Raw genomic sequence first — 23,853 nt, forward strand, 5'->3', positions numbered from 1 at the left:
TGGCAACACTGTACCCTAAGTCGGTCTTGTTGACTGGAAGGCGGCGTAAAATTGTCGCATTCATTGTCGTATTCAAAACATCAAGAGTGAAGTGTTCAGTTCGTATTTGTCAGTTTTGGTGCCAGGAAGTGTGTTGGCGTTTTTATCGCCTATTTTGTTGTTTTCTTCTCATTGATTTCATCCTTCTCATTTGCGAGTTGATTTCACTCTTACAGAGTTAACAGAGTTATGCCGCTTCTGTCTCTTCATTTTCCCCTTGATTCTTCAGCAGCATCCCAGTCATCAAAGGTGTTTTAAACCCCAAACAAAATAAAATAAATTATTAAATCACTAATTATTGTTTTAAATTTCATAATTTCTGTCTTCAGGGATTTTCACGTTTACTTATCATAAAATCTGACTGTGTCAGGTTGTTATGTTTGTTCAGCTAAGGAGACTGCGCATGAATTTGTAACAATGCAATGATGTTTTGACCGGAACTACTTGAGATGTTTAAGGGTGTACATTATCAGCTGAAACGAATGGAATTTTCTAAGCCAACCAGAATCGAGTATTCACCAAGACCATGGTATAATACTGTGTGCTATAACACAAACATTCCAAGCGCCTTAAAAAAATAAAATAATAATCATAATAAAAAAGAAAAACCTTTTTTCTGATATTCATAATTTTTTGTTTTAGATAATAGAGCTGTTGTAACAGTCTTGGAAATTTACAGTATATTATTCAATACAATGGTTTCCATTTTCCACACCTTTTCAGACCTGGAAATTTATGAAATCAAATTCCATACATTCCATGCTTGCGTAGGAAAGGTGTAATTAGGCTAGAATTAGATTCACATAACGTCTGCTATTTATAAAGAATGAAGCAGAAAATGATAGGAAATATAATTTAGTCCATAAACAGCACATTAAACCATTCAATGATCGTTAAACTTTATGGCCTTAGCATATTATACTCACCTAAACAGGAGGTCAGCGCATCATTCAAGTGGTATCCCTCATCACAATGGCAGGTGTAGCCTCCAGCTGTGTTGTAACAAAGCCCTTGACCACAAATATAAGGGTTGATCTGGCACTCATCCACCTCTGTTTCAAAAGAAAAATACAAGTTACTGGAAGAAAATCTCATACATCATGTCATTAATTAATTAATAATCACACATACCCATATCTACAGTTCTGAGAAGGTCAAATCTATTTTAGATGTATTGTAATATAATTTTCCCGATATATCTCTAAAATGTGCCAATGAGCCCATGGAATATTTAGAAAAAGCTAATGCATATTGTTCATTGTAGTTGTGCTCTAAGAAGTGACTCTTATGTAGCCAATCTAAAGCTTTTAACCACTATGAGTTAGGCTATTTGAGATGGCATGACTTTTTATGACAGTTGTGTGCCTCAAAACCTGGAACGTAAACACAGTCATCAAACTCAGTCTTAGCGCATATACAGTATCACACAGCATATAATGAAGAATTACAATCTCGGTAGCTGCTAAAGACTAGTTACATTATGCAATGGCACTAAAGTTTTTTTTTCTATTCTATTCTATTCTAAATGCAATGAACTGGGCCCAAATCCGGCCAAATTGTCATCAAGCTTACAAGACTTAAAATTACAACTGCGACTGAGGCAAAAGTAAAGATAATTAAGTAATGAATGAGTGGACCATACCTGCAGACTGAGTTGGTGCAATGTCTTGTCCTGCATTAGAAGGGAAAATCTCCACTGGAACAGGGGGAGAACTCTGCTCAACAACCTCTATCAAATTTAGAAGACACAAATTAATACATATAATGATTCGGTTTATAATTAACAACTTTCTCTACCAAACGTTAAGTGATGTCTAATAATACACAAACATTTCAATTTTGGCATGCTCTTTGGGCCAGATGACACACTCTACAAACAGCAGAGCAAGGTAATCTTATCAAACACAGTCTATATCGCTTCTCTAGTTGATCTCTAGTTTGTTAAAATTTTAAAACAAAATTTCGACTTTTTCAAAATGTTGGAACTCTGAAAAATAATTATCCATCCCCATGGTTCAAATCCCGGCCCCGCCTGTGTGGTGTTTGCATGTTCTCCCCGTGCTTGCGTGGGTTTTCTCCGGGTACTCCGGTTTCCTCCTACACCCCCAAAAACATGCATGGTTGGTTAATTACAGACTCTAAATTGCCCGTAGGTGTGAATGTGAGTGCACATGCTTGTTTTTTTTATATGTGCCCTGCGATTGGCTGGCAACCAGTTCAGGGTGTACCCCGCCTCTCGCCAGAAAATAGCTAGGATAGGCTATAGCACGCGTGCGACCCTAGTGAGGATAAGCGGTACGGAAAATGGATGGATGGATGGATGGATGGATGGTACATGTAAGAAGAAGAAATTCGAAGATTACATCTTCTCTTGCATGCTATTTATATTAGATACTGTGTGTGATTGGCCTTAACTCTGATGAGAAATCATTTGGATCCTACGGAATGGGGTCAAGAGACGAAAGAAGAGAACGCTTAATAAAATTTGCTGAACAAGAAGGCTTATTATACTTTATCAATTCGTTCTTTAACAAGAAATTGAACAGGAATTGGACATGGATAAGCCCCAAATGTAACAATAGCATCATAGACTACTTCCTGTCCAACGACAAAGGGGTATTTACGGATTGCAACACCCTAAACAAATTTGACATTGGAAGTGACCACAGCTTGGTCCGGGTCAAAGTGCAAATCAACTGGCAACTTGAACGAAAGAAACTTCTAAAGAGCAAGTTTACCAAATTAAACTTAATTCAAGAAAGAAGCGATGAGTTTCAAATACGTTTGGCTAATCGCTTTAAAGCTCTTCTAACTGGAAGACACAGATCTGTCAACACACGACGAAATTGTAAACGGGATTATTCAAACTGCACACAAAGTAGCGCCATCAACGAAAAAGACGACAACATCCAGAATATCTGAAGCTACTCTCGACTTAATGAAAAAGCGACGAGAAATGAAGAAAAGGGGCAGCATTATCAACAAAATTTAATATGTTGAATTGTGCAAGACGATTCGGAAAAAGATTCAGGAATAATTGAGAAGTTACAACGTTCGGCTTGTTCAGAAAACGTTTGAAGCTGGCCATGGAATAAAAAACGTAAACCGTGCATTAATTCGCCACAAGAAAATAATTTTTGGTTTGAAAATGGAAGCTGGAACGATATGTCACTGCCGCCAAGAAATCGTACAACGAGTTAAAGAATTTTATACAAACCTATACAGTGACCCTCACCGAATGATTACTGGAAAGCTAGAAGCAGACCCAGTTCCATGTATCTTGAATGAAGAGGTGGATTAAATTTCTGTTGAAATGCTTAAAGCAGGAGGCAACGAACTTAAGATCCTTGTAAAACTATTTCAACGCTGCTTGGGCTTGCAAGAAGTACCAGCGACATGGAAAGATGCAGAAATCATTTTAACCTAAGACCTAAGAAATTATCGCCCAATAAGCCTGCTCTCAACGATTTATAAAGTCTTTGCAAAAATATTGGACAAACGAATTGGAATTAAACTCAGTGAAGCACAGCCTATAGAACAAGCGGGTTTTCATAGCGGTTTTAATACTACGGACCACATACAGACAGTTCAACAAATAATCGAACAACACGAGTACGAAATGCCTGTCTGTGTAGCCTTCGACTATGAAAAAGCGTTTGACTCAGTCACCACCACTTCGATACCGCAGGCGCTAGTAAATCAAGAGATAGAGCCGACCTATATCAACATTCTACAATCAATATACAACGATTCTTCAGGTTCAATACGAATTGATGACGAAAGAGTGCGAATAAGTCTAGGAAAAAGGGTCAGGCAAGGCAACACAATGTCTCAGAAGCTATTTACAGCTTGCCTTGAAGAAATATTTAAAAACCTCAATTGGGAAAAAGAAGGACTAAATATTAACGGCGCTTATTTGAGCCATATTCGTTTTACAGACAACATCATTTTATTCTCCTACGATGCTGAACAACTACAGTGTCGTATTCAGGAATTAGAGTTAGAAAGCAGTCGCTCAGGTCTGAAAATAAACAAAAGCAAAACGAAGTTCATGTTCAATCGTTACTGTCCACAAAAAGATATCAAAATAGAGGACTATGTCCTAGACGCCGTCAAAAACTACATCGATTTAGGCCAACTTGTAACAATGGATGGAAATACAAGCACTGAAGTTGAACGCCGCATAAAGCTTGCCTGGCAGGCTTATGGAAGGCTTAGTGTTATATTCAAGAACAATCTTCCCATTTTCTTGAAAAGAAAAGTTTTCGATCAATGTATTTTACCAGTCCTTACTTACGGTCGTGAAACTTTGATTACAAATGCCAAAGTTAGACAAACACGTGTAACCCAAAGGAACATGGAACGCCAAATGTTGAAAATAAGCATTCGTGACAAGAAAAGATGCAGTTGGATAAGACAGCAGATGCGAGTTCCCGACTTCATTCAAAAAATAAAAAGCCTTAAATGGAAACGGGCTGGCCACGTTGCCCGAAGAGCTGACAAAAGATGGACCACAGAAACTATCAATTGGATACCACTGGACACAAAGCGACCACGGCAAAGACCTAAAAGCAGATGGATAGATGAAATCCCTAAACACACCGGAATACACTGGCAACAAACTGGAAAATGTCGTAGTAGTTGGAAACGTGAAGAAGAGGTCTTCTTCATCCTGCAGTGGATAGATAATGGCTGATGATGATATATATAGATGATCTGCGCAGCGTGGGTGGCTCTCCCCTCTCTCTACAGCACTAATCACCTCCTCGCCTGTGCACCTGGTTTCAATCAGCACTCATCACAGCCTGCATTTAAGCCTGCCAGTTCCAGTCTTCCAGCGCTAGAGTATTCTCGCTCCTCCGCGGTACACTGGCCAACTCGTTGATCCCGCTTGTGAGAGATTCCCAGATTACTTGTGCCTGTACTTACTTGTTTTTCTCCTCTTTCTCCAGTGCCTTCCTGTGCCTCCTGCCACGACGCCCGCCCCAACCATACTGCCTAGCTCAATCTGCTGCTCACGCTCCAGCCTCCTGCACGCTCCACACTCCTACGGACCAAGCTCAAGCCTTTGAATTCTCGACCCCGCGATAGCCTCAATAAATCCCCTTCCAACGGGTTCCTCCGTCTCAGTCTGCTTTTGGGTCCTGTCTAATACCATTTGGTTACAAACTGTCACAGAATACTCTGGCGAACATGGATTCAGCGACTCCGGATGCGTTGAGAGAAGCACTTGTTCACAAAGGCACCCACATCGGACGACAGGATAAAACTCAACACCCTCACACAGCAAGTATCCCTCGTCTGCTCAAATTCACCCTGGCAAAGCCCACCTCACCGAACCCCCTGTGAAAGCTCTTCCTGAGACCACTACCCCCAACCACCTCTCCCTCCCCTACAAAGAACCTCACGTTCCCCCTCCTGAGCATTACTCTGGGGATCTAGGTTTTTGTAGGCAGTTTTTGTTAAATTGTTCACTAGTTTTCGTTCTTCAGCCACTTCGTTATCCCACAGACAGAGCTAAGATTGCGTTCATAATTAACCTCCTGCGTGGTAGAGCTGCTCGGTGAGCTACCGCTGTGTGGCATAATTCCTCCCCCTTGTTAATCTATTTTCTAAGGTTTTTGACAACCCCATTAAGGGCAGGGAAGCCTCTCTTGACCCTTACTTAGGGTCCAAATCCATAGCCTCACATTCGATCGATTTATGAATTCTGGCTGGTGAGTGTGGGTGGGATGATGGGGATTTTTGCTAAAGGGCTGTCTAAACGGCTCAAGGATGAGTTAGCGTCAAGGGATGAGCCCACTTTGTTGGAGGGGCGAATTTCTTTAGCCATTAAAATAGACAATCGTCTCAGCGAGAGAGAGAGAGAGAGAGAGAGAGAGAGAGAGAGAGATAGATAGAGAGAGAGAGAGAGAGAGAGAGAGAGAGAGAGAGAGAGAGAGAGGACAGATCCCCCAGTGTAGCCCCCTCTGCAGGCTTAGCCCCTCCAGGAACCCCGATGCATGCGGAAACCCCTCCTGCCTTCTCATCACCCCCCAGTGGAATGGAGGAGCCTATGCAATTGGGTAAGACCCTCTGGAGTGTCAGCGCCGTTTGAGTCACCGGCTTTGCATTTACTGTGGGCTGAAGGGCCATTTCATCGCCTCTTGCCCAAATGACCGGGCCCCCCACGGACTGAGAGCACCGTTGTGAGCCAGACCAATTACTCTCCCAGCTCTCCCTCTCACATGACCATTCCTTCTTGCATCGTTGAAAAACACTGCAACAACCCGGTAACCGCCCTCATTTACTCTGGAGCAGATGACAATTTTATTCACGAGGGCGAATCACGCATCAGCTCTGGCTACTCCTTGAACCACTCCCTCTCCCCAATAAGGTTATTGCCCTCGATGGGCGCCTCATATCTCCAGTTACCCACCAAACGGCACCAATCACCCTCCTCATCGCTGACAACCACCGGGAAACCCTCCAACTGTTCGTCAGCCCCTCTCCAGAGACCCCATTAGTCTTTGGATTTCCTGGTTAAAGAAACACAACCCCGTTATCGATTGGAGCCACCTGTCGATTACTGGTTGGAGCCATTTTTGCCACTCTCACTGTCTTTACTCAGCCGTCCCGACCTCCAGTGAACCTCAGCCACCAGCAGCACCACTCGATCTCTCCCTGGTCCCAGAAGAATACCACGATATCTCAACGGTTTTCCGTAAGGATTTGACCATCTCTCTACCCCGCCCCACCGCCCTTATGACTGCGCCATCGACCTCCTTCCTGGAGCCGCTCTCCCCTCAAGTCGCCTCTTCAACCTTTCCCGCCCTGAAAAGATTGCCATGGAGAACTACATCCGTGACTCCTTAGCCTCTGGACTCATCCGGCCTTCCTGCTCCCCCCTGGGGGCTGGGTTCTTCTTTGTTGGGAACAAATATTCGACTCTCCACACCTGCATTGACTTGATTATTATTATTTGTTTATATCTCTAAACATGTATTCAATGGCCTATTATTTTGTTGGTCAATCTCTGCCAAAACGCGGTTCCAGCCAGACCTATGTGACAAGTGTTTTGTTTCACCAAATCACTTATTTCGATGCTTTGGTTTCATCTGTCTAAAGAACAGAGCTTGCTAGTACCGCTGTGGAACATCCAGGAAACCTGTTTTGGCTTTTTCTGTAGTATCTTTCTTGTTTAATGTTTTACTATTTATTATTAGATTTGTCAAGTTATTTGCATGTGCCAGCGATTTCTGTAAGTCTTTGACACTCTAGGATTTATTCTCACATCAAAGAACATTTTACACTGTGCGGTTTTCTTTACAGGATGGCTACTCTAGGGAGAGTAGCAGTAGACGAGTATAGTAGTTGTATTTTCTTAATTTATAGGCAACCTGTTTTACCATTGACTAATGAACATCAAGGCTTTTAGAGATACTTTTGTGATTCTTTCCATCTTAATTTAAATTCACAATTCTTTTTTGTAATTCTTCTGAGAGCTCTTTTGTGCGAGGCATGGTTCACACTGGGCAAAACCTCTTGAGACGAGGACAATCCACATCTGGTTTGTTTTCTAAAGGGAACTGCAGCTTTAACTAACACTTTAATAGCTTTAACTAACACTCACCACATTGAATGGACTCAAGTTTGGCTGACTCCTGACTCTTGCAGAAGTCACTGATGAGTCAAATAAAAAACATGGCAACATATAATTGTTTGTGTGGTATTAATTTAAGCAGACTGTGTTTGTCTATTGTTGTGACTTAGATGACGATCTAGCCTGCCATTGGCTGGCGACCAGTCCAGGGTGCACCCCGCCTCACGGCCAAAGTCAGCCGGGATAGTCTTCACCTCAGCCGCGACCCAAGTGAGGATAAATGGCATCGAAAATAGATGGAAGGATGGATGGATAGATGAAGCTCAGATATCATTTTATGACCAATTTATGCCGAAATCCTGGTAATTCCAAAGGGTTCAGATACATTATCTTGCAAATGTATATCAGCACATTCACACCTATGGACAATTTAGAATCTTTAAGTATCCTAAAACACATGTTTTTGGAATGTGGGAGTAATAACAGAGATTAAAACAGTGTCATGCTATTCATATGAATAATTATTCTAAATTTTACTGTGGAACAACTGTGCTGGTAAGTGGAAATGTGGCTTAAGGCTGAGAGAGTTAGTCAACCCTCAGAAATAAAAAGCTGCAAAACTGCAAAATTATTCTTCATGTATCGCTCAGTTAGCTCACCAGATGTTAACAATTTTCTTTTAGTTCTTTGGCTCTTCCCCTCTTGGCATCTCACATTTTAAAAACCGATGTCTTGAATATAACAAAATGTGACATTTTTACTGCTGCTGGGATCAAGCAATATGTCCAACAGTGCTAATTTATCATTCAATTAAAATACATTTTAATTATAGAGAAGTACAGTCCTTTTGTCGTCTTCCCTTGTCTCTAAGTTTTGAAGCTGATGACAGACGACAGATTTAGTTGAATTTCTGTCAGAGCTGCAGAGCCAAGAAAATTGCTCAAATGGCAATTATGATAACTTTGTGGCATCATTTCAATGTCACAATACCGTACAAATGACCAATCTTCATAGACAATTCCCTCTTTTTAGGCACCATTGCTGCATGTCACAAGCATGCATTCGCCTCTTTATGAAAAACATGGTATTCATGAAAATTAAAACAGTATGTCAAGAATGAAGTGCTCAGAGAGTATGCAGTCAGTATTTTACACTGCTACTGTAAATCACTGCAAACATAATTATCTAAATGTTTTTATGGAAAAATTCTAAATCAAAATCAATCAACACCAAAACAGCCAACCATGTATATTTAATGTACGGTATATTCAGCTGGCATGCACATGCTCAAAGTAATAGAGAGAACATATAATCATCAAAGAGTGTCCACCAAGTCAGTCAAACGTCCAGGATATCAACTGCTCTGGTTCGGAAGCAATCATCCTTTCTGGCTAACTACCAGGCAGTGGTACAGTGCCCTTGGCACAGGTAGTAAGGTGGCAGCCAACAGAAATTTCTCAGGTAGTGCAGACACATCTATATGCTCCACGGCCACCTTTGTTGTGTCTCCAAGCACAGTGTCAAGAGTGTGGAGGCGATACCAGAAAACAGGGTGGTATAACAGGAACAAATGGAGAGGGCTTTCGGAGGACAATAACTCAGCAGCAGGACCACCGTCCGCTTCTTTGCGCAAGGAGGAACACGAGGAGCACTGCACTTTGCATTACAAATTGACCTCAAGCAGGCTACTTGTTACAACCTCAACTGTCAGAAACAGACTCCATGAGGGTAACCATCGGGGCTTGTTCTCAAGATTTGGCGAGTTGAAGCATCTGCCAGAGAAAACCGGAATAGACAGATGCACCATGTCGCCCTGTTCACTTCACAGATAAAACTTAATGAGAGCAGGTTTAAGTTGAGAGCATTTGACAGACATGAGAGAGTCTGAATACGCTGTAGAGAACTTTATGCTGCAATATATAATTAGATTTTCCATTAATCATCTTTTGATTATTTTGTTCTCAACAAAATACAACGTTGTACACAATGTAATGAAGTTCGTGTAAAGGTTAGACAGACAAACACCTGGGTAAGCTGCATTTATCTTGACAGTGGATACACCAGGAGATAGTTGGGGTAGTATGGAATCAACGACTGGCCTATTACTAACCACAGGTACTACCAGCTCCTTCAATGACAAAACACAGAGAACAACAGAAGAATAAGATTAAATGGGGAGCAGATTTTTAAACTGTTATATCAGCATTTCAGCTTGCCCATAGAGCACATGAAGCTTTTGCCATGCAAGATGCATGCTGGTAAGAATATTAGCAAACAGTTTGTATGGTACCTGACTGATACTGAGTTATAGAGCAAGAATGAGCAACTCAGCAGGTAAACCAAAAGGCAAATTATCTGCCACTTGGACACTGGATTGGTACTAAAAATGGACAAGGATTCCGAGCTATACATATAACTGATTAAGTGTGACTGAGGGTCATGGAATGCGCTACATTTAAAAAAAGCTTTACAACTCATTGCCTCAAGTTATGCAACAAAGTGTCTGACTTCATGCAAACTGGATTTGGCTACAATGCAGCAGATATTACTTTTGCACATGCCAGCTGTCTCAACGCAACCTACCTGATCTGTGGCAATGGTTGCTACCAACAGCAAAACACAAAAAGAAAAACAGTTAAATATAATTATGTAAACACAATGACTGACAACAAGAAGAAAATTTTAACAAATCTAAGTTTGGCCTTTGAGAGTCTACTGAATATACAGTACAATTAAAAGGTCATACTGTATACTAATTGATAGAAATTCAAACATTAAGTTGATACCAGAATGAAATGTCAAATATCACTGTCAGTCTAATCTTAGCATTGAAATATAACATACTATTGATCATGACTGAATCATGTCCGCTGATTCGGTGAATGAGGACTTTATGTACTTCCTCCTTTCTCTCTCTTTCTCCTATGCTGTCCATGCACCCGCTTGTTTTTTTTTCTTCTTTCCCCGAGACAGTATGGCTACTCAATAATGTAAAATTGCACATCTTTAAAGCAACGTTCAGGATTATATCAAAGGGGATATATATCAACCACCCCGAGTTTCTATGCTTTTAATTCTAAACAAGCAAATTATTTAATCCAATGTTTGCAAAGGAGCTGTACAGTGGAACCTCGATAGAACGGACTAATTGGGGCGGGGGGTCGTCCGATACAGCTGATTGTCCGTTACATTGCAGCACGTTTTTTTTCCTTAGGCCATATGCACCCGTATTGCTGTACAGTCCAAAATTATTGTTTTGTAGGTTTTTTTTCATGGCCTAAAATGCCCAGTACAGTACGAAGTTATTGTAAATAAATATGAAAAAAAGCTTGAAAATGTTTAAGTTTCACATTTTATCCAAACTTACCATCCCCGGTGTGCTAGATCATGGTGACATTGTTTACATACAGTACTCATCATAGTCAAGTCGCTTTCGTGAGCCGCAATGAATTAGTGTGCTTCCTAGTTCCATATCCGTTGCCAAAGGCTAACGGCTTCACAAAAGAAACTGTTAAGGTACCAGAAAGAGCATTTTCCAGACTCCAAACACTTGTCTTTTGTATTCCTCAGAGTTAATTAACAATGCTGCCAAGTCCCCCCCGGCCCCCTCTCTCTGTCGCTCTCTCTCTCTGCGCTTGATGGCACAATAGTGATGGGCACAGCAGTTCTTTTGAGTTTACCGAATCACTAGAATCAGCCATCCATCCATCCATCCATTTTCTACCGCGTATCTGAGGTCGGGTCGCATGGGCAGTAGCTTTAGCAGGGACACCCAGACTTCCCTCTCCCCAGCCACTTTCGGGCTCCTTCCCTGCCAGACAGGTGACATTCCACGTCTCTTGAGACAGCTTCTGTAGCCGGGGATCGGATCACCAAGGTCCCTGCCTTCAGCCACCACCCAGCTCGCACTGCACCTGACCCCTATGGCCCCTCCCACAGCTGGTGAGCCCATGGGAAGGGGGACCCATGTTCCCCTTTTGGGCTATGCCCGGCCAGGCCCCATGGGTGCAGGCCCGGCCACCAGGCACTCGCCCCACCTCCAGGCCTGGCTCCAGAAGGGGGCCCCGGTGACCCGCGTCTGGGCAAGGGAAACCTCGATCCATTTGTTTCTTTCTTCATAGGGGTTTTTGGAGGCATGCTTTGTCTGGTCCCTTACCTAGGACATGTTTGCCATGGGTGACCCTAGCAGGGGCGTGAAGCCCCAGACAACTTAGCTCCTAGGATCATTGGGACACACAAACCCCTCCACCACGATAAGGTGACGGCTTCCAGGAGGAGTCACTAGAATATGTTTGTTAAAAAGTAAAATATTAATTCACCGAATCATTCAGTTCTTTTTCACAGATTCATTCAAGTGCTTCCTGATGCAGGTCATAATTCAGCCCTGAGGTTCACGTTCACTCAACACGTTCACCAAAGGACGATGCGTTGTTGTCATGTAATTGTAAACTAGGAAAGGCGACGAGGTAAAAAACTTTAGCTAAGTTATCACCTACCTATCTCTCTCTCAACAAGCTTTCCAACACCCGGCGTCGGTTGTGACTCGAACACCTGTGTGGTGAGCTCAGCTACCGCACATATCCTTCCGCGTCCCCTCTGCATCCACACAGGCTCCCGCCGGCCGGCGAGACTTCCGGCTCACACACCGTACTGCTATTGCCATCTAATTGCTGTAAAGGATCTTTGAGTGTTTTGAGAAGCGCTATATAAGTTTAATGTGTTATTATTATTATTATTATTAAAAAAGCTTTAATAACCGAGACACAGAGGGGATGATATGCTTGTGTGGATACAGTATATACATTTATTATTACATTTATTTTAAATGTGTGCTTATTTTCATGCGCTTGACTGACTCAACATTAGTCATTAGTGAGTGACTAGTGAAAGCTAGCGGCACGGTGGCCGACTGGTTAGAGCGTCAGCCTCACAGTTCTGAGGAGCGGGGTTCAATCCCTGGCCCCGCCTGTGTGGAGTTTGCATGTTCTCCCCGTGCCAGCGTGGGTTTTCTCCGAGCACTCCGGTTTCCTCCCACATCCCAAAAACATGCATGAATTGGAGACTCTAAATTGCCCGTAGGTGTGAATGTGAATGTGAATGGTTGTTTGTTTGTATGTGCCCTGCGATTGGCTGGCAACCAGTTCAGGGTGAACCCAGCCTCCTGCCCGATGATAGCTGGGATAGGCTCCAGCACCACCGCGACCCTAGTGAGGAGAAGCGGCTCAGAAAATAGATGGATGGATGGATAGTGAAAGCTATCGATCGGTTCAAATTAATCATCGGTTAAAATTAATCATGAGTAATACGTCATTCCTTGCACGAACGAATCACTCATTGTACTAGTTCGCAGTGAACTTCTGTATGAGTCACTCAAGGCAGGACAGCTCACTGCATACATACTCGTGCGTTTATCCTTGGCGGTTTGCAAACGAAGAAGTTCAACCAACAAATCACTCATAGCTGACAGTCCATTCAATTCACTGCAGTTCAATTCAGTCCCTCCCCCGCCTCCACGGTGCTGGCTACTCATTGGTCATTAACCGGAAATTCAGAATGAGTGACGTTATGCTGCAGTTCTCCTTTGGAGCAGCTGAGCTCAACTGAAAAACAATTTCCCACTGTTGAGAATCACTTTCCCTGTTCATAGATAGTATTTATATATATACAATTAATATAATATGTTGTATTCCCTTGTAGGCCTGATCGACCTCGAACATTGTCCAAAGTCTGTCAAATTAACAAATAATGGGTCTGTGTAAATGTCTGGTTGTTAAATGAGTTGTTGCACAGAAATGCAAACAATAAGCAAACAACACTCGACAAAAAAGTTTTGATATAAATGTCTGTTAACCCAAGTCTGTTAAGATTAAAGCTCAAAGAACGAATCATTTCATAAACTGATTCAGTTCAGTACGTTCAGTAATAAGATTTGTTCTTTTGAATGAAATGTTTGCGAACGAAACAACACTACGGCACAATAGATAGCCATTATGACATGGCCGCCACATTCAACTTGGCCGACACGAAGGCACGTCGTTTGGAATTGGATACATTTATTTTACTTTTTTTTTTATATCTGTGACTGGGAAATCTTTTTCTGGGAAAAAAAAAATTTCTAAATTGCAAATCGTCCCATATAATAAGGTTGAGATATTACAAGCATTTTTTGTTACACGATCCCCCTTTTAAAATAAATCAAATGATTTAATAATATTTGATAAACATTCTTATATAAACGTTCTTATAGGCTTCTGATTCCAAAACTAAAACTAGCCACCAATTTGTTGTGAATATTTAATTAATGAGGTGATAATTCACAGTCATAATAGCCCCCCGAGCCAAGGGAAGTCATAACTACAATGTTACGTTTGACACGCTTGAAATAGAGGTTTGATACGTGCAAGAAAACACTTCACTCTGGTTCAGTTAAACAATGCAAGACTGTGGGCATCACAAATGGATAAAGACCCAAAATACACAGCCAGAGCAACCCAAGAGTTCAAGACAAAGACATGTAAGTCTTCAAAGCCAATCCCATCATCCAAATGTGCATACCTTTCATTCATTTAATACAAAATAGAGGGCAGAAAGTCCCACAAACAAGCAGCAATTTCAGTAGGCTGCAGCCAAAGCCTGGCAAAGGAGCTGATGAGAGGAAACAGCCATAACTGTTATACATGTGTTAGCAGTCATTGACTGCAAAGCTGTTTCCCCGAAATACAATCAGCAATAGTAATTATGCATGACTGCTTGCTGCTATTTTCCATAGAACCTTATTCATCTCAGCCCATGAATGGTGTTCATATCTGACACTGGTTAATGGCATCTTGAGTCACCAAATGCAATGACCATTTTCAATAGATTATAAAGTATCAATTCTTTCTATTATTTTACTATCCAAGAAAATACCAATGTGACAAAGAATCACTCACTAAGTACTCTAATTTTTCCGTGAATATGCAATTACATGCAGACCAAATAACCAAATCAGAGACTCACCTGGTATGATCTCTTCTGGCTTCCCAAAAGTTTTTTCTGGTGTTGGCAAAGGGAGGGGGGTAAGTGGATCAATCGGTGCCTGGTGAACTGTAACTGGTTTATTGACAGGTGGATTTGGGAGAACAGTGTAGCCCATCCCACCAGGGCAAATTTCTTTGAACATAGCTATACAGGAAAAGAACAACACAATAGTTTAGGATACATATATGTAGATCCACACATAAAGGCAGTGTTATTATTTGCACACGATAATTTTTAGAATCGAATGAAATATGTTTTACATGATAGTTTATTTTAAAATTAAAGAATTAAATTACATTCCCATTGTACATACATAGGGCAATATGATAGCGATGAGGCTTGCTTCTGTTTATGAATGATTCAAACTGAACATCGAAAAGGGTTTCTCCATTAAATTACAATGTACTGTATGCATACTTGACACATTGTCACTAATGTTCCAAACTAATATTAAATGGATAAAATCTGCTATTTTAACAAAAATAACACAGCATACACCATTTTTCGGCGAACAGAGATTCAGACTTCAAGAAAATTGTAGTTAGTCAGTAATGGGACACTCCTTTTCTCATTGATACGTGCTGAAGCTGAATGAGTCCTTGTTGTTTCAGGACTTGCAGATGTCCACTGAACTAAAAATAAATAAATAAACCACATGGAACCTTTTTTTTTAGTGGTTGATCCAAAAATGGTGCTTAGTCCAAGACTTTTTTCCCCAAGGGTTATCTTATTTACACTCCAGTAAAACAACAACTTAATTTGTATTAATTTTATTATTATTATTTTCATCTGAGTGCATATAACAACATATACACACCATTACAGGATCAATTATGATAAATGCTGATATCTAGTAACACCATTGTTGTCAGATTTCTATATTTGGTGAATTTACTGTAGTTCATATTCAGTTCTTGCACTCTCCAAGTTGGAGGTTTTAATGACTTCCCGTTGTTCAGGAATAAGGGATAATCTACAAGAGTGCAATTCTTAATATTTGACAAAAAAGATAACACTACATGATCAACTGTACAAGTGAGGTTCATGCGTAAATAGATTATGGGCTTTTCGACAAAAATACAACACGCACAAACCATTTGGGATAAATAATCATGAAATATAATCCAGTATGTTTGAATCTGACAGTTCCTTCTCATTGCAAGAACAAATCCCAAGTCATTTTAACTAGCATTCTGAAATGTGAAAGAAAAAATAGAGAAAAGGGGTCAGTAGCAAAAGTATAGAACTAATGTACAGTGAAAAAGGATGGTACACAAAAAAGCAACTACTAAGCCAAACTGTGAAACCCATGCAGACAGAGCATCAGAATTAAAAATAAATAAATAAATAGCGTGATGGGCTGTCAAATGTGTAAACAATCAGAGCCTGAGAATTCACAAAGAAGTGAAATGGGTTGTCAATTGTTGTGTAAACAATCTGCATGCTTGGTCAATTAAACTGGCTCTAGACATTATGGTCAGCCTTAGCTCAGGGGTTTGAAGACAAACTTTTTTTTTTTCTCAAGAAAGTGCCATTTCCCATAGGAAAAAAAACCATGCAGCTTCTCAAAAGGGTATATGTTATATGTTATGTAATTTCATACGTGGTGGTTGATGGGTAGGAGAGACCCAACTATAGTATTTTGACACAAGAAATTAGTAAGTGAATTCTCCATAATAATTCCGTGTTTATTGAGGACAGCTATGGCATAAACCTTATATTGAGTGGTGGTCTAACTGTTTTTTCAGGCAAGTGAGAAATGACTTTTGGGTCATGACAACGGTCTAACCCAACTGGAGGCCTTACCTGTTCCTGGAGGGGGACATTTGTCACAATGTGGTCCCCAAGCTTTGCCCACACTGCAGCAGCAGAGCTGTTTGCTCAGCTGAGCAGACACTGGGTGCAAACACTGCCGGCCTGAGCTCACCAAACGGAAGCAAGCCCCCTTCTCCTCTTGGATGGCAGGCATGTTGGCTGAGGAGGTGTGTAGGAGGAGGACAAAGAGGAGCAGAGCGGATGCGATGGAAGTGGTGCGCCAGAGTGTAGGAAACACACACGGGGGAAGATATGACAAAGTGAAGAAATGAAGAAGTCCCCTTCACCAAAGCAAACTTGCCTCAAATAAGACATATGTATCAAACATGACATACACATTTTCGTAAAACACCAGACTGCAATAAGAAAAGCAAGTATTTTATGGTGATTCGTCATTCCTCCACATCTGGTGACAACACTGAGAGCTACACACAACACATTCAAACACAACAGAGCACAGATTAAACACTGTAGGAAAGACACAAATAAACATTAACATGCATTACAGCCAAGCACTGGTTGAGATGAAGGCATGCAGAAGGGTTTAGTTTGTGCTTTCCAAGTAAAACGGTGCAATTAAACATCCCCACATACCAATGACAGCTGGAATTGTTCTAACTGGAACAGACAAAATCTTTTTTTCAATGGGGAACAAAAAAGGCTTTTAAGGTCCAGTATTAGATAGTTACATGATGGATAGATAGATATTTTATTCATCCATAAGGGATATTCACTCACTATTAGGTAAAACATTTGAAAAATCAATTAATTACACCTTTATCCAGATCCTCAATAAAATGGGTTCTTCCTTGGCACATACACCAACCCTTTATGGACTACTTTTGATGGTTTTACTAAATCAAAATGAGTGTTGTGAAAACAAGTAGAAGTATTTTATAAGGGCAACATATGTTATGATGCCTTTCAATGTTCACCTTTCCGTTTTGCTAATCCCATCATAAAAACTGACACTCAGTCCATGTTATAGAAAAACTACTGTATTCCTTAAATCCATAGATCAATTCTGTGTTGTTTGAAAAACGGTTGCATGGAAAACTATCCATCCATCCATCCATTTTCTGAGCCGCTTCTCCTCACTAGGGTCGCGGGCGTGCTGGAGCCTATCCCAGCTATCATCGGGCAGGAGGCGAGGTACACCCTGAACTGGTTGCCAGCCAATCGCAGGGCACATACAAACAAACAACCATTCGCATGCTCAGTCACACCTACGGGCAATTTAGAGTCTTCAATGATTGCATGTTTTTGGGATGTCGGAGGAAACCGCAGTGCCCGGAGAAAACCCACGCAGGCACGGGGAGAACATGCAAACTCCATACAGGCGGGGCCGGGATTAGAACCCTAGTCCTCAGAACTGTGAGGCAGATGTGCCCACCAGTCGGTCACCGAGCCGGTAGAGGTTAACTGAAGACTCTAAATTGCCCATATGTTTGAATGTGATTTTTGTTTATATGTGCCCTGCGCCTTGGCTGGCGACCCGTTTAGGGTGTACCCCGCCTCTTGCCCAGAGTCAGCTGGGATAGGCTCCAGCAAACCCACGACCCTAGTGAGGATAAGCGGTACGGAAAATGGATGGCTGTACAGACCCTTTCCAAAAAATTTGAATATCATGGAAAAATGTATTTCCATAATTCCATTCAAAAAGTTAAACTTTCATAGATTATAAATTCAGGGTCCACAATTTAAACAATTTCAAGTATTTATTTGTTTATTTTTACATAATTTGGGCTTTCAGCTCATAAAACCCACAAAATTAGGAATTCAAAAAATTAGAATACTGTGAAGAAATCAAAATTTGTCAGTTTTTGTCAAAAAAAATAAGAAATTAAGGTCACATAAAATCAATCAAAATATGGTACTTTAAAAATGATATGTTAATCTTCAATACTTGGTTTGGAATCCCTTTGCTTTAATCACAACCTCGATGCACTGTGGCATTGAGGCAATGACCCTGTGTCATTGCCTAGGAGTTATGGAAGCCCAGATTTCCTTGATGCTTGCCCTCAGTTCTTCTTTGTTTTTGGGTCTGGTGCCCCTCATTTTCCTCTTAATAATACCCCATAGATTCTCAATGGTGTTTAGATCCGGCGAGTTGGCTGGCCAGTCAGTGCTTCTGGCGGGGGCCAGGTCCTGTTGTAAGATGAAAGCTGCATATTCATACAGATCATCAGCAGAAGGAATCATGAAGTCCTCTAAAACATTCTGGTAGACTGTTGCGGTGACCTTGGATTTAAGAAAGCAGAGTTTACCAACACCTGCACTGGACATTGCACCCCAAATCATGACTGACTGTGGATATTTCACACTGGACCTCAAGCAGCTTTGGTTCTGTTCTTCACCAGTCATCCTCCAAACCCTTGGACCATGATTCCCGCATGAAGGGCATACTTTACTTTCATCGGAAAAGAGGACCTTGTACCACTGGCCAATAGTCCAGTCCTTCTCCTTAACCCAGTTGAGACACTTCCTACGTGGGCTCAGGCTCAGAAGTGACTTGACCCAAGAAACCCGACAGTTGTAGCCCGTCTCCCGGATGCGTCTGAATGTGGTGTTTTTTGAAACTGTGACTACCGCCTCATTCCACTCTTTATGGATCTCTGCTAGATTCTTGAATCTTCTCTGTTTGATAATCCGCTGAAGCCCACGGTCATCTCTTTTGCTATGCATCTTCTCCTGACACGTTTTGTCCTTCACCTAGACTTTCCATTGATATGCTTTGGACACAGCTCTCTGTGAACAGCCAGCCTCCTTAGCTATGAACTTTTGTGGCTTTCCCATCCTATGGAGGGTATCAATGATGGTCTTCTGGCCAGTTGTCAAGTCTGCAATCTTTCCCATATTGAACCCAACTGAGTTAACTGAACCAAACTGAAGTAAATTAATGATAACTGGAGAAACCTGTGCAGATGCTTTGAGTTTAGTAGTTGATTAGTGTGTGACACTCAGTTTAAAACATTTATGGCCTGCAAAATGTGGGCTGATTTCTTCACAGTATTCTAATTTTTTGAATTCCTGATTTCGTGGGTTTTATGAGCTGGAAGCCCAAATTATGTAAAAATAAACAAATAAATACTTGAAATTGTTTAAATTGTGGGCCCTGAATCTGTAATCTATGAAAGTTTTTGAATGGAATTATGGAAATAAATAAACTTTTCATGATATTCTAATTTTTTGGAAAGGATCTATATAGGTAAAGCGTCTGCTATCTCTAAACTAAAATGTACCCCAGGAAGAAAAAGCTAAAATTCCTGACAGCACAGTCCAGATTTTACTGTGAAATTGAATACACCCAAACTAAACTTTCTGGAAATATTAATAACTACACAAGAACAGCTATTCAACCTGATATTGTGTGCTTGTCTGTGCTTGTCAATACGTCAATACGGGGCAGCCTACAAGACAAAATCCAATATCAACAAAAAGAGATTGAGACACTCTTGAGTACACTGCCGACTACAGACAACTAGTCAATCAAGGGACTGTGAAAGCAAGATGAAACATGGTCGTTTTCACGGGCCAAAACTAATAATATATATGCCCTTTGAACAATATCCTGTTTACAGCACCATGCTTTATGTATGTTTCAAAAAGCATTTGACAGAGGATAGCCAAAGAATGTGTACATAGTGATCTAAACCGGAACCAATTCAGGTTGCATGTCTTTTAAAATAGATATACTTGTTGTTACTTAAGAACAATAGTCTCTAAAGGTTTGAAGATAAAAAATAAAAAAAGAGGCCGGTTGAACATTGTAAAGCAAGTAGCACAGATTTGATAAAATAATGAATATGATACTTCCTTTTGCTGTATAATAAACAAGTGAGCCAGGTGATGAATGTCAAAGAAAATGTTCTTTTTTTTTTTTTTTTTTACCATTTATAACCATTATGGCTAGTGTAAAGGGATAGACTTACAGGTATGAAACACCAATAAAGCTGAAAGCAGGAAATTATAAACCTTAACCATTTTCCAGAACATTTGGCTAAAATAACATCACACATACCCAAAATATGACAAGTCAAACCAGAGGGATCCCAAAGAAGGACATTTGATCGACCACTTCAAACTTGCCAAACTAGTAATTTAGTTTGTATCATTGTGAGAACAACTTGCTCACAATAGTATTTGTGCACCATTAAAAAATTTTTGTTCCTTTGCCAACCAGTTGCTATATTTAACACTTTTTAAATGTAATTTGCAACAAATGTTGTCTCCTGTTACAGAAACCATAAAAAAAGACAATCGGATGTACTGTGCTCCGAATAGCCCTAGTTTATCAGGGAGAATATTGTTGCCCAAGCATTTCTTCTCTCAACAATGTGTTGCTGTGGGACTTTTAGTTTAAAAAAAATAATAATAATAATTAAATGGTGATTAGGTGCACAATTGTCCATGTTTTGAACTAATGTATTGTTGTAACTGAGACAACAAGGCAGCAATGATGTCTCAATCACAAAAAGAAGGAAAGGATAATATTCCTGCAGTGGTCCGTCCAAAAACCTTTTCATAAGATGACGATAATTCAGTAAAAGCTTTGATTTGTATCTGACTTCAGTTGTCAATTTCTGTGACACCGTCTTTTGCCCAAATTAGGCTGGGACAGGCTCCAAAATGTCAGTAACATGCAGGTCTAAAGCAATGGTCCTTGATCACTGCACATATTGTCAGCCCAAACCTATCAATCACCCACTATCAACCACGGGAAACTGCTTTGGCGTTCCACAAAAACCTTGAAAGCAAAGGCAGACCATGAACAGTCTGCCTTGCAGTGCATGCTTGAGGAGGGATGAGATGACACAGTAAAAAGCATGCCATTATCCATGCACTATTGTAGATTCATATGCATTGCATCAAGCATGTTAAAAGCATTTCTCATTATCTTAGGTTGAAGAACATGTCGAAGTGTATACTGTACGTATTTCCCAGTTATTCAGTCAGAAAATCACCAAGATATTAAATTCATATAGCAATGTTATTAAATGATGTTTCATTCAAACTAATGTAATATTTTATTTTAATAGACAACACTAAACAATTAACATAATATTTTAGATTGTGCACATCAAACTAAACCAAACGACATGAGTGATGAACTTTGCAACACTCTGGAGCAACGCTATTACAAAAGATAGAAATTATATTATTCTCATTGTCCATCCATGCATCCATTTTCTTCCGTGGTCGGGTCGCGTGGGCAGTAGCTTTAGTAGGGAAGCCCAGACCTCCCTCTCCCAAGCCACTTCAATCAGCTCTACCGGGGGGATCCCGAGGCATTCCCAGGCCATCCCAGAGATATAGTTTCTCCGCCGTGTCCTGGGTCATCCCCGGGGTCTCCTCCCGGGGGGACATGCCCGGAACACCTCACCAGTGAGGCGTCCAGGAGGCATCCTCATCTGGCTCCTCTCAATATGGAGGAGCAGGGCCTCTACTCTGAGCCCCTCCCGGATGACCGAGCTTCTCACCCTCTCTCTAGGGGAGAGCCCAGAGGCACCCTCCGGAGGCAACTAATTTCGGCCGCTTGTATCCGGGATCACGACTCACAGCTCGTGACCATAGTTGAGGGTAGGAACGTAAATCGACAGGTAGCTCAAGAGCTTCGCCTTTTGGCTCAACTTCTTCTTCACCACAACGGACCGATACAAAGTCCGTATCACTGCATACGCTGCACCGATCTGCCTGTCGAGCTCCCGTTCCATTCTTCACTCACTCGTGAACAAGACCCTGAGATACTTGAACTCATCCGCTTGGGGCAGGATCTCATCCCCGACCTGGAGAGGGACACTCCACTCGAGTCCGATTTACTGCCGGCAATGTGGACCAAACTCTGATACTCTGGTCGTACAGGGACTGGACAGCCCGTATCAGAGGGTAAGGTACCCCATAAGCAGCACCTCCCACAGGACTCTCCGAGGGCCACGGTCGAACGCCTTCTCCAATTCCACAAAACACATGTAGACTGGTTGGCCGAACTCCCATGCACCCTCGAGGACCCTGCTGAGGGTGTAGAGCTGGTCCACTGTTCGACGGCCAGGACAAAAACCACACTACTCCTCCTGGATCTGAGATTCGACTTCCCAACGGACCCTCCTCTCCAGTACCCCTGACAGACCTTACCAGGGAGGCTGAGGAGTGTGATCCCCCTGTAATTGGAACACACCCTCCGGTCCCGCTTCTTAAAATGTTGCAGAGGCGTGTCAACCAGGACACCCCCACAACATCCAGAGCCTTTAGGAGCGCTGGGCAAATCTCATCCACCCCTGGGACCTTGCCACCGAAAAGCTTTTTAACCACCTTGGTGACCTCAACCCCAGACACAGGACAGCCCACCTCAGAGACCCCAGACTCTGCTTCCTCATGGGAAGGCATGTCGGTGGAATTGAGGAGGTCTTCGAAGTATTCTCCCTACCTACTCCCAACGTCGAGGTCAGCAGTGCCCCATCCCCACTATACACAATGTTGATGGTGCAATGCTTCCCCCTCCTGAGATGCCGGATGGTGGACCAGAATTCCCTCACAGTCGTTCTTCATGGCCTCACCGAAATCCTCCCACGCCTCAGTTTTTGCCTTAGCTACCACCAAAGCTGCATTCCGCTTGGCCAGCCGGTACCCATCAGCTGCCTCAGGAGTCCCACAGGCCAAAAAGCCCGACGAGGACTCTATCTTCAGCTTGACGGCATCAAGCTGAAGATAGAGTACAGCCACAGCTCCGGTCGGCCCCCTCAGCAATGGAGGCGTGGAACATAGTTCACTCGGACTCAATGTCCCTCACCTCCTTGGAACTCCCTCTGACAGGGGATTCTGCCAGACGTTCCCAGCAGACCCTCACAATATGTTTGGGCCTGCCAGGTCGGACCGGCATCTTCCCCCACCATCATAGCCAACTCACCACCAGGTGGTGATCAGTTGACAACTTTGTCCCTCTCTTCACCAGAGTGTCCAAGACGTGGCCACAAGTCCGATGACACAACCACAAAGTCGATCATCAAACTGCGACCTAGGGTGTCCTAGTGCCAAGTGCACGTGTGGACACCCTTATGCTTGAACATGGTGTTCGTTATGGACAATCCGTGATGAGCACAGAATTCCAATAACAAAACACTGCTCGGTTTCTGATTGGGGAGGGGGGGGTGGCAATCCTCCCAAACACGCCCTTCCACGATCAGGTGACGGCTCAAGGAGGGGATTATTCTCATTGGAAAAATTCTATTTTTTAGATAGTTGCAGCATCAGCATTTGGGCCTTCTTTATGATGAACACATGGAAGTCTTGATTCCAAGGTTATATTGTTCATCTATCTATCTATCCATCCATCCATCCATCTAACTATCCATCTACAGTATGATCTTCAGTTTGTTCTCCTGAGGGAGTTCTCATGAGGG

General features: G+C 42.0%; 1 protein-coding gene across 10 annotated transcripts in view; it reads right to left on the reverse strand.

Annotated features, from left to right (window-relative positions):
• The window catches only part of ltbp1 (latent transforming growth factor beta binding protein 1), a 166,608-nt gene that overhangs the window by 38,142 nt on the left and 104,613 nt on the right, over nucleotides 1-23,853 (reverse strand). For 6 of the 10 annotated variants that reach the window (XM_061691036.1, XM_061691035.1, XM_061691038.1 and 3 more), the window contains 6 exons: nucleotides 16,448-16,615; nucleotides 14,621-14,785; nucleotides 10,205-10,224; nucleotides 9,647-9,749; nucleotides 1,682-1,768; nucleotides 966-1,091 (listed from right to left, as the gene is read on the reverse strand). In XM_061691036.1, coding sequence (XP_061547020.1) covers nucleotides 966-1,091; nucleotides 1,682-1,768; nucleotides 9,647-9,749; nucleotides 10,205-10,224; nucleotides 14,621-14,785; nucleotides 16,448-16,615 — 669 coding nt within the window. The remainder of the gene's footprint in view (nucleotides 1-965; nucleotides 1,092-1,681; nucleotides 1,769-9,646; nucleotides 9,750-10,204; nucleotides 10,225-14,620; nucleotides 14,786-16,447; nucleotides 16,616-23,853) is intronic. The other 4 variants (XM_061691042.1, XM_061691040.1, XM_061691041.1 and 1 more) reach the window with 2 other exon arrangements.

This window comes from Phycodurus eques, chromosome 11, assembly GCF_024500275.1.
Source record: "Phycodurus eques isolate BA_2022a chromosome 11, UOR_Pequ_1.1, whole genome shotgun sequence".
In the NCBI taxonomy this organism is placed as follows: domain Eukaryota; kingdom Metazoa; phylum Chordata; class Actinopteri; order Syngnathiformes; family Syngnathidae; genus Phycodurus; species Phycodurus eques.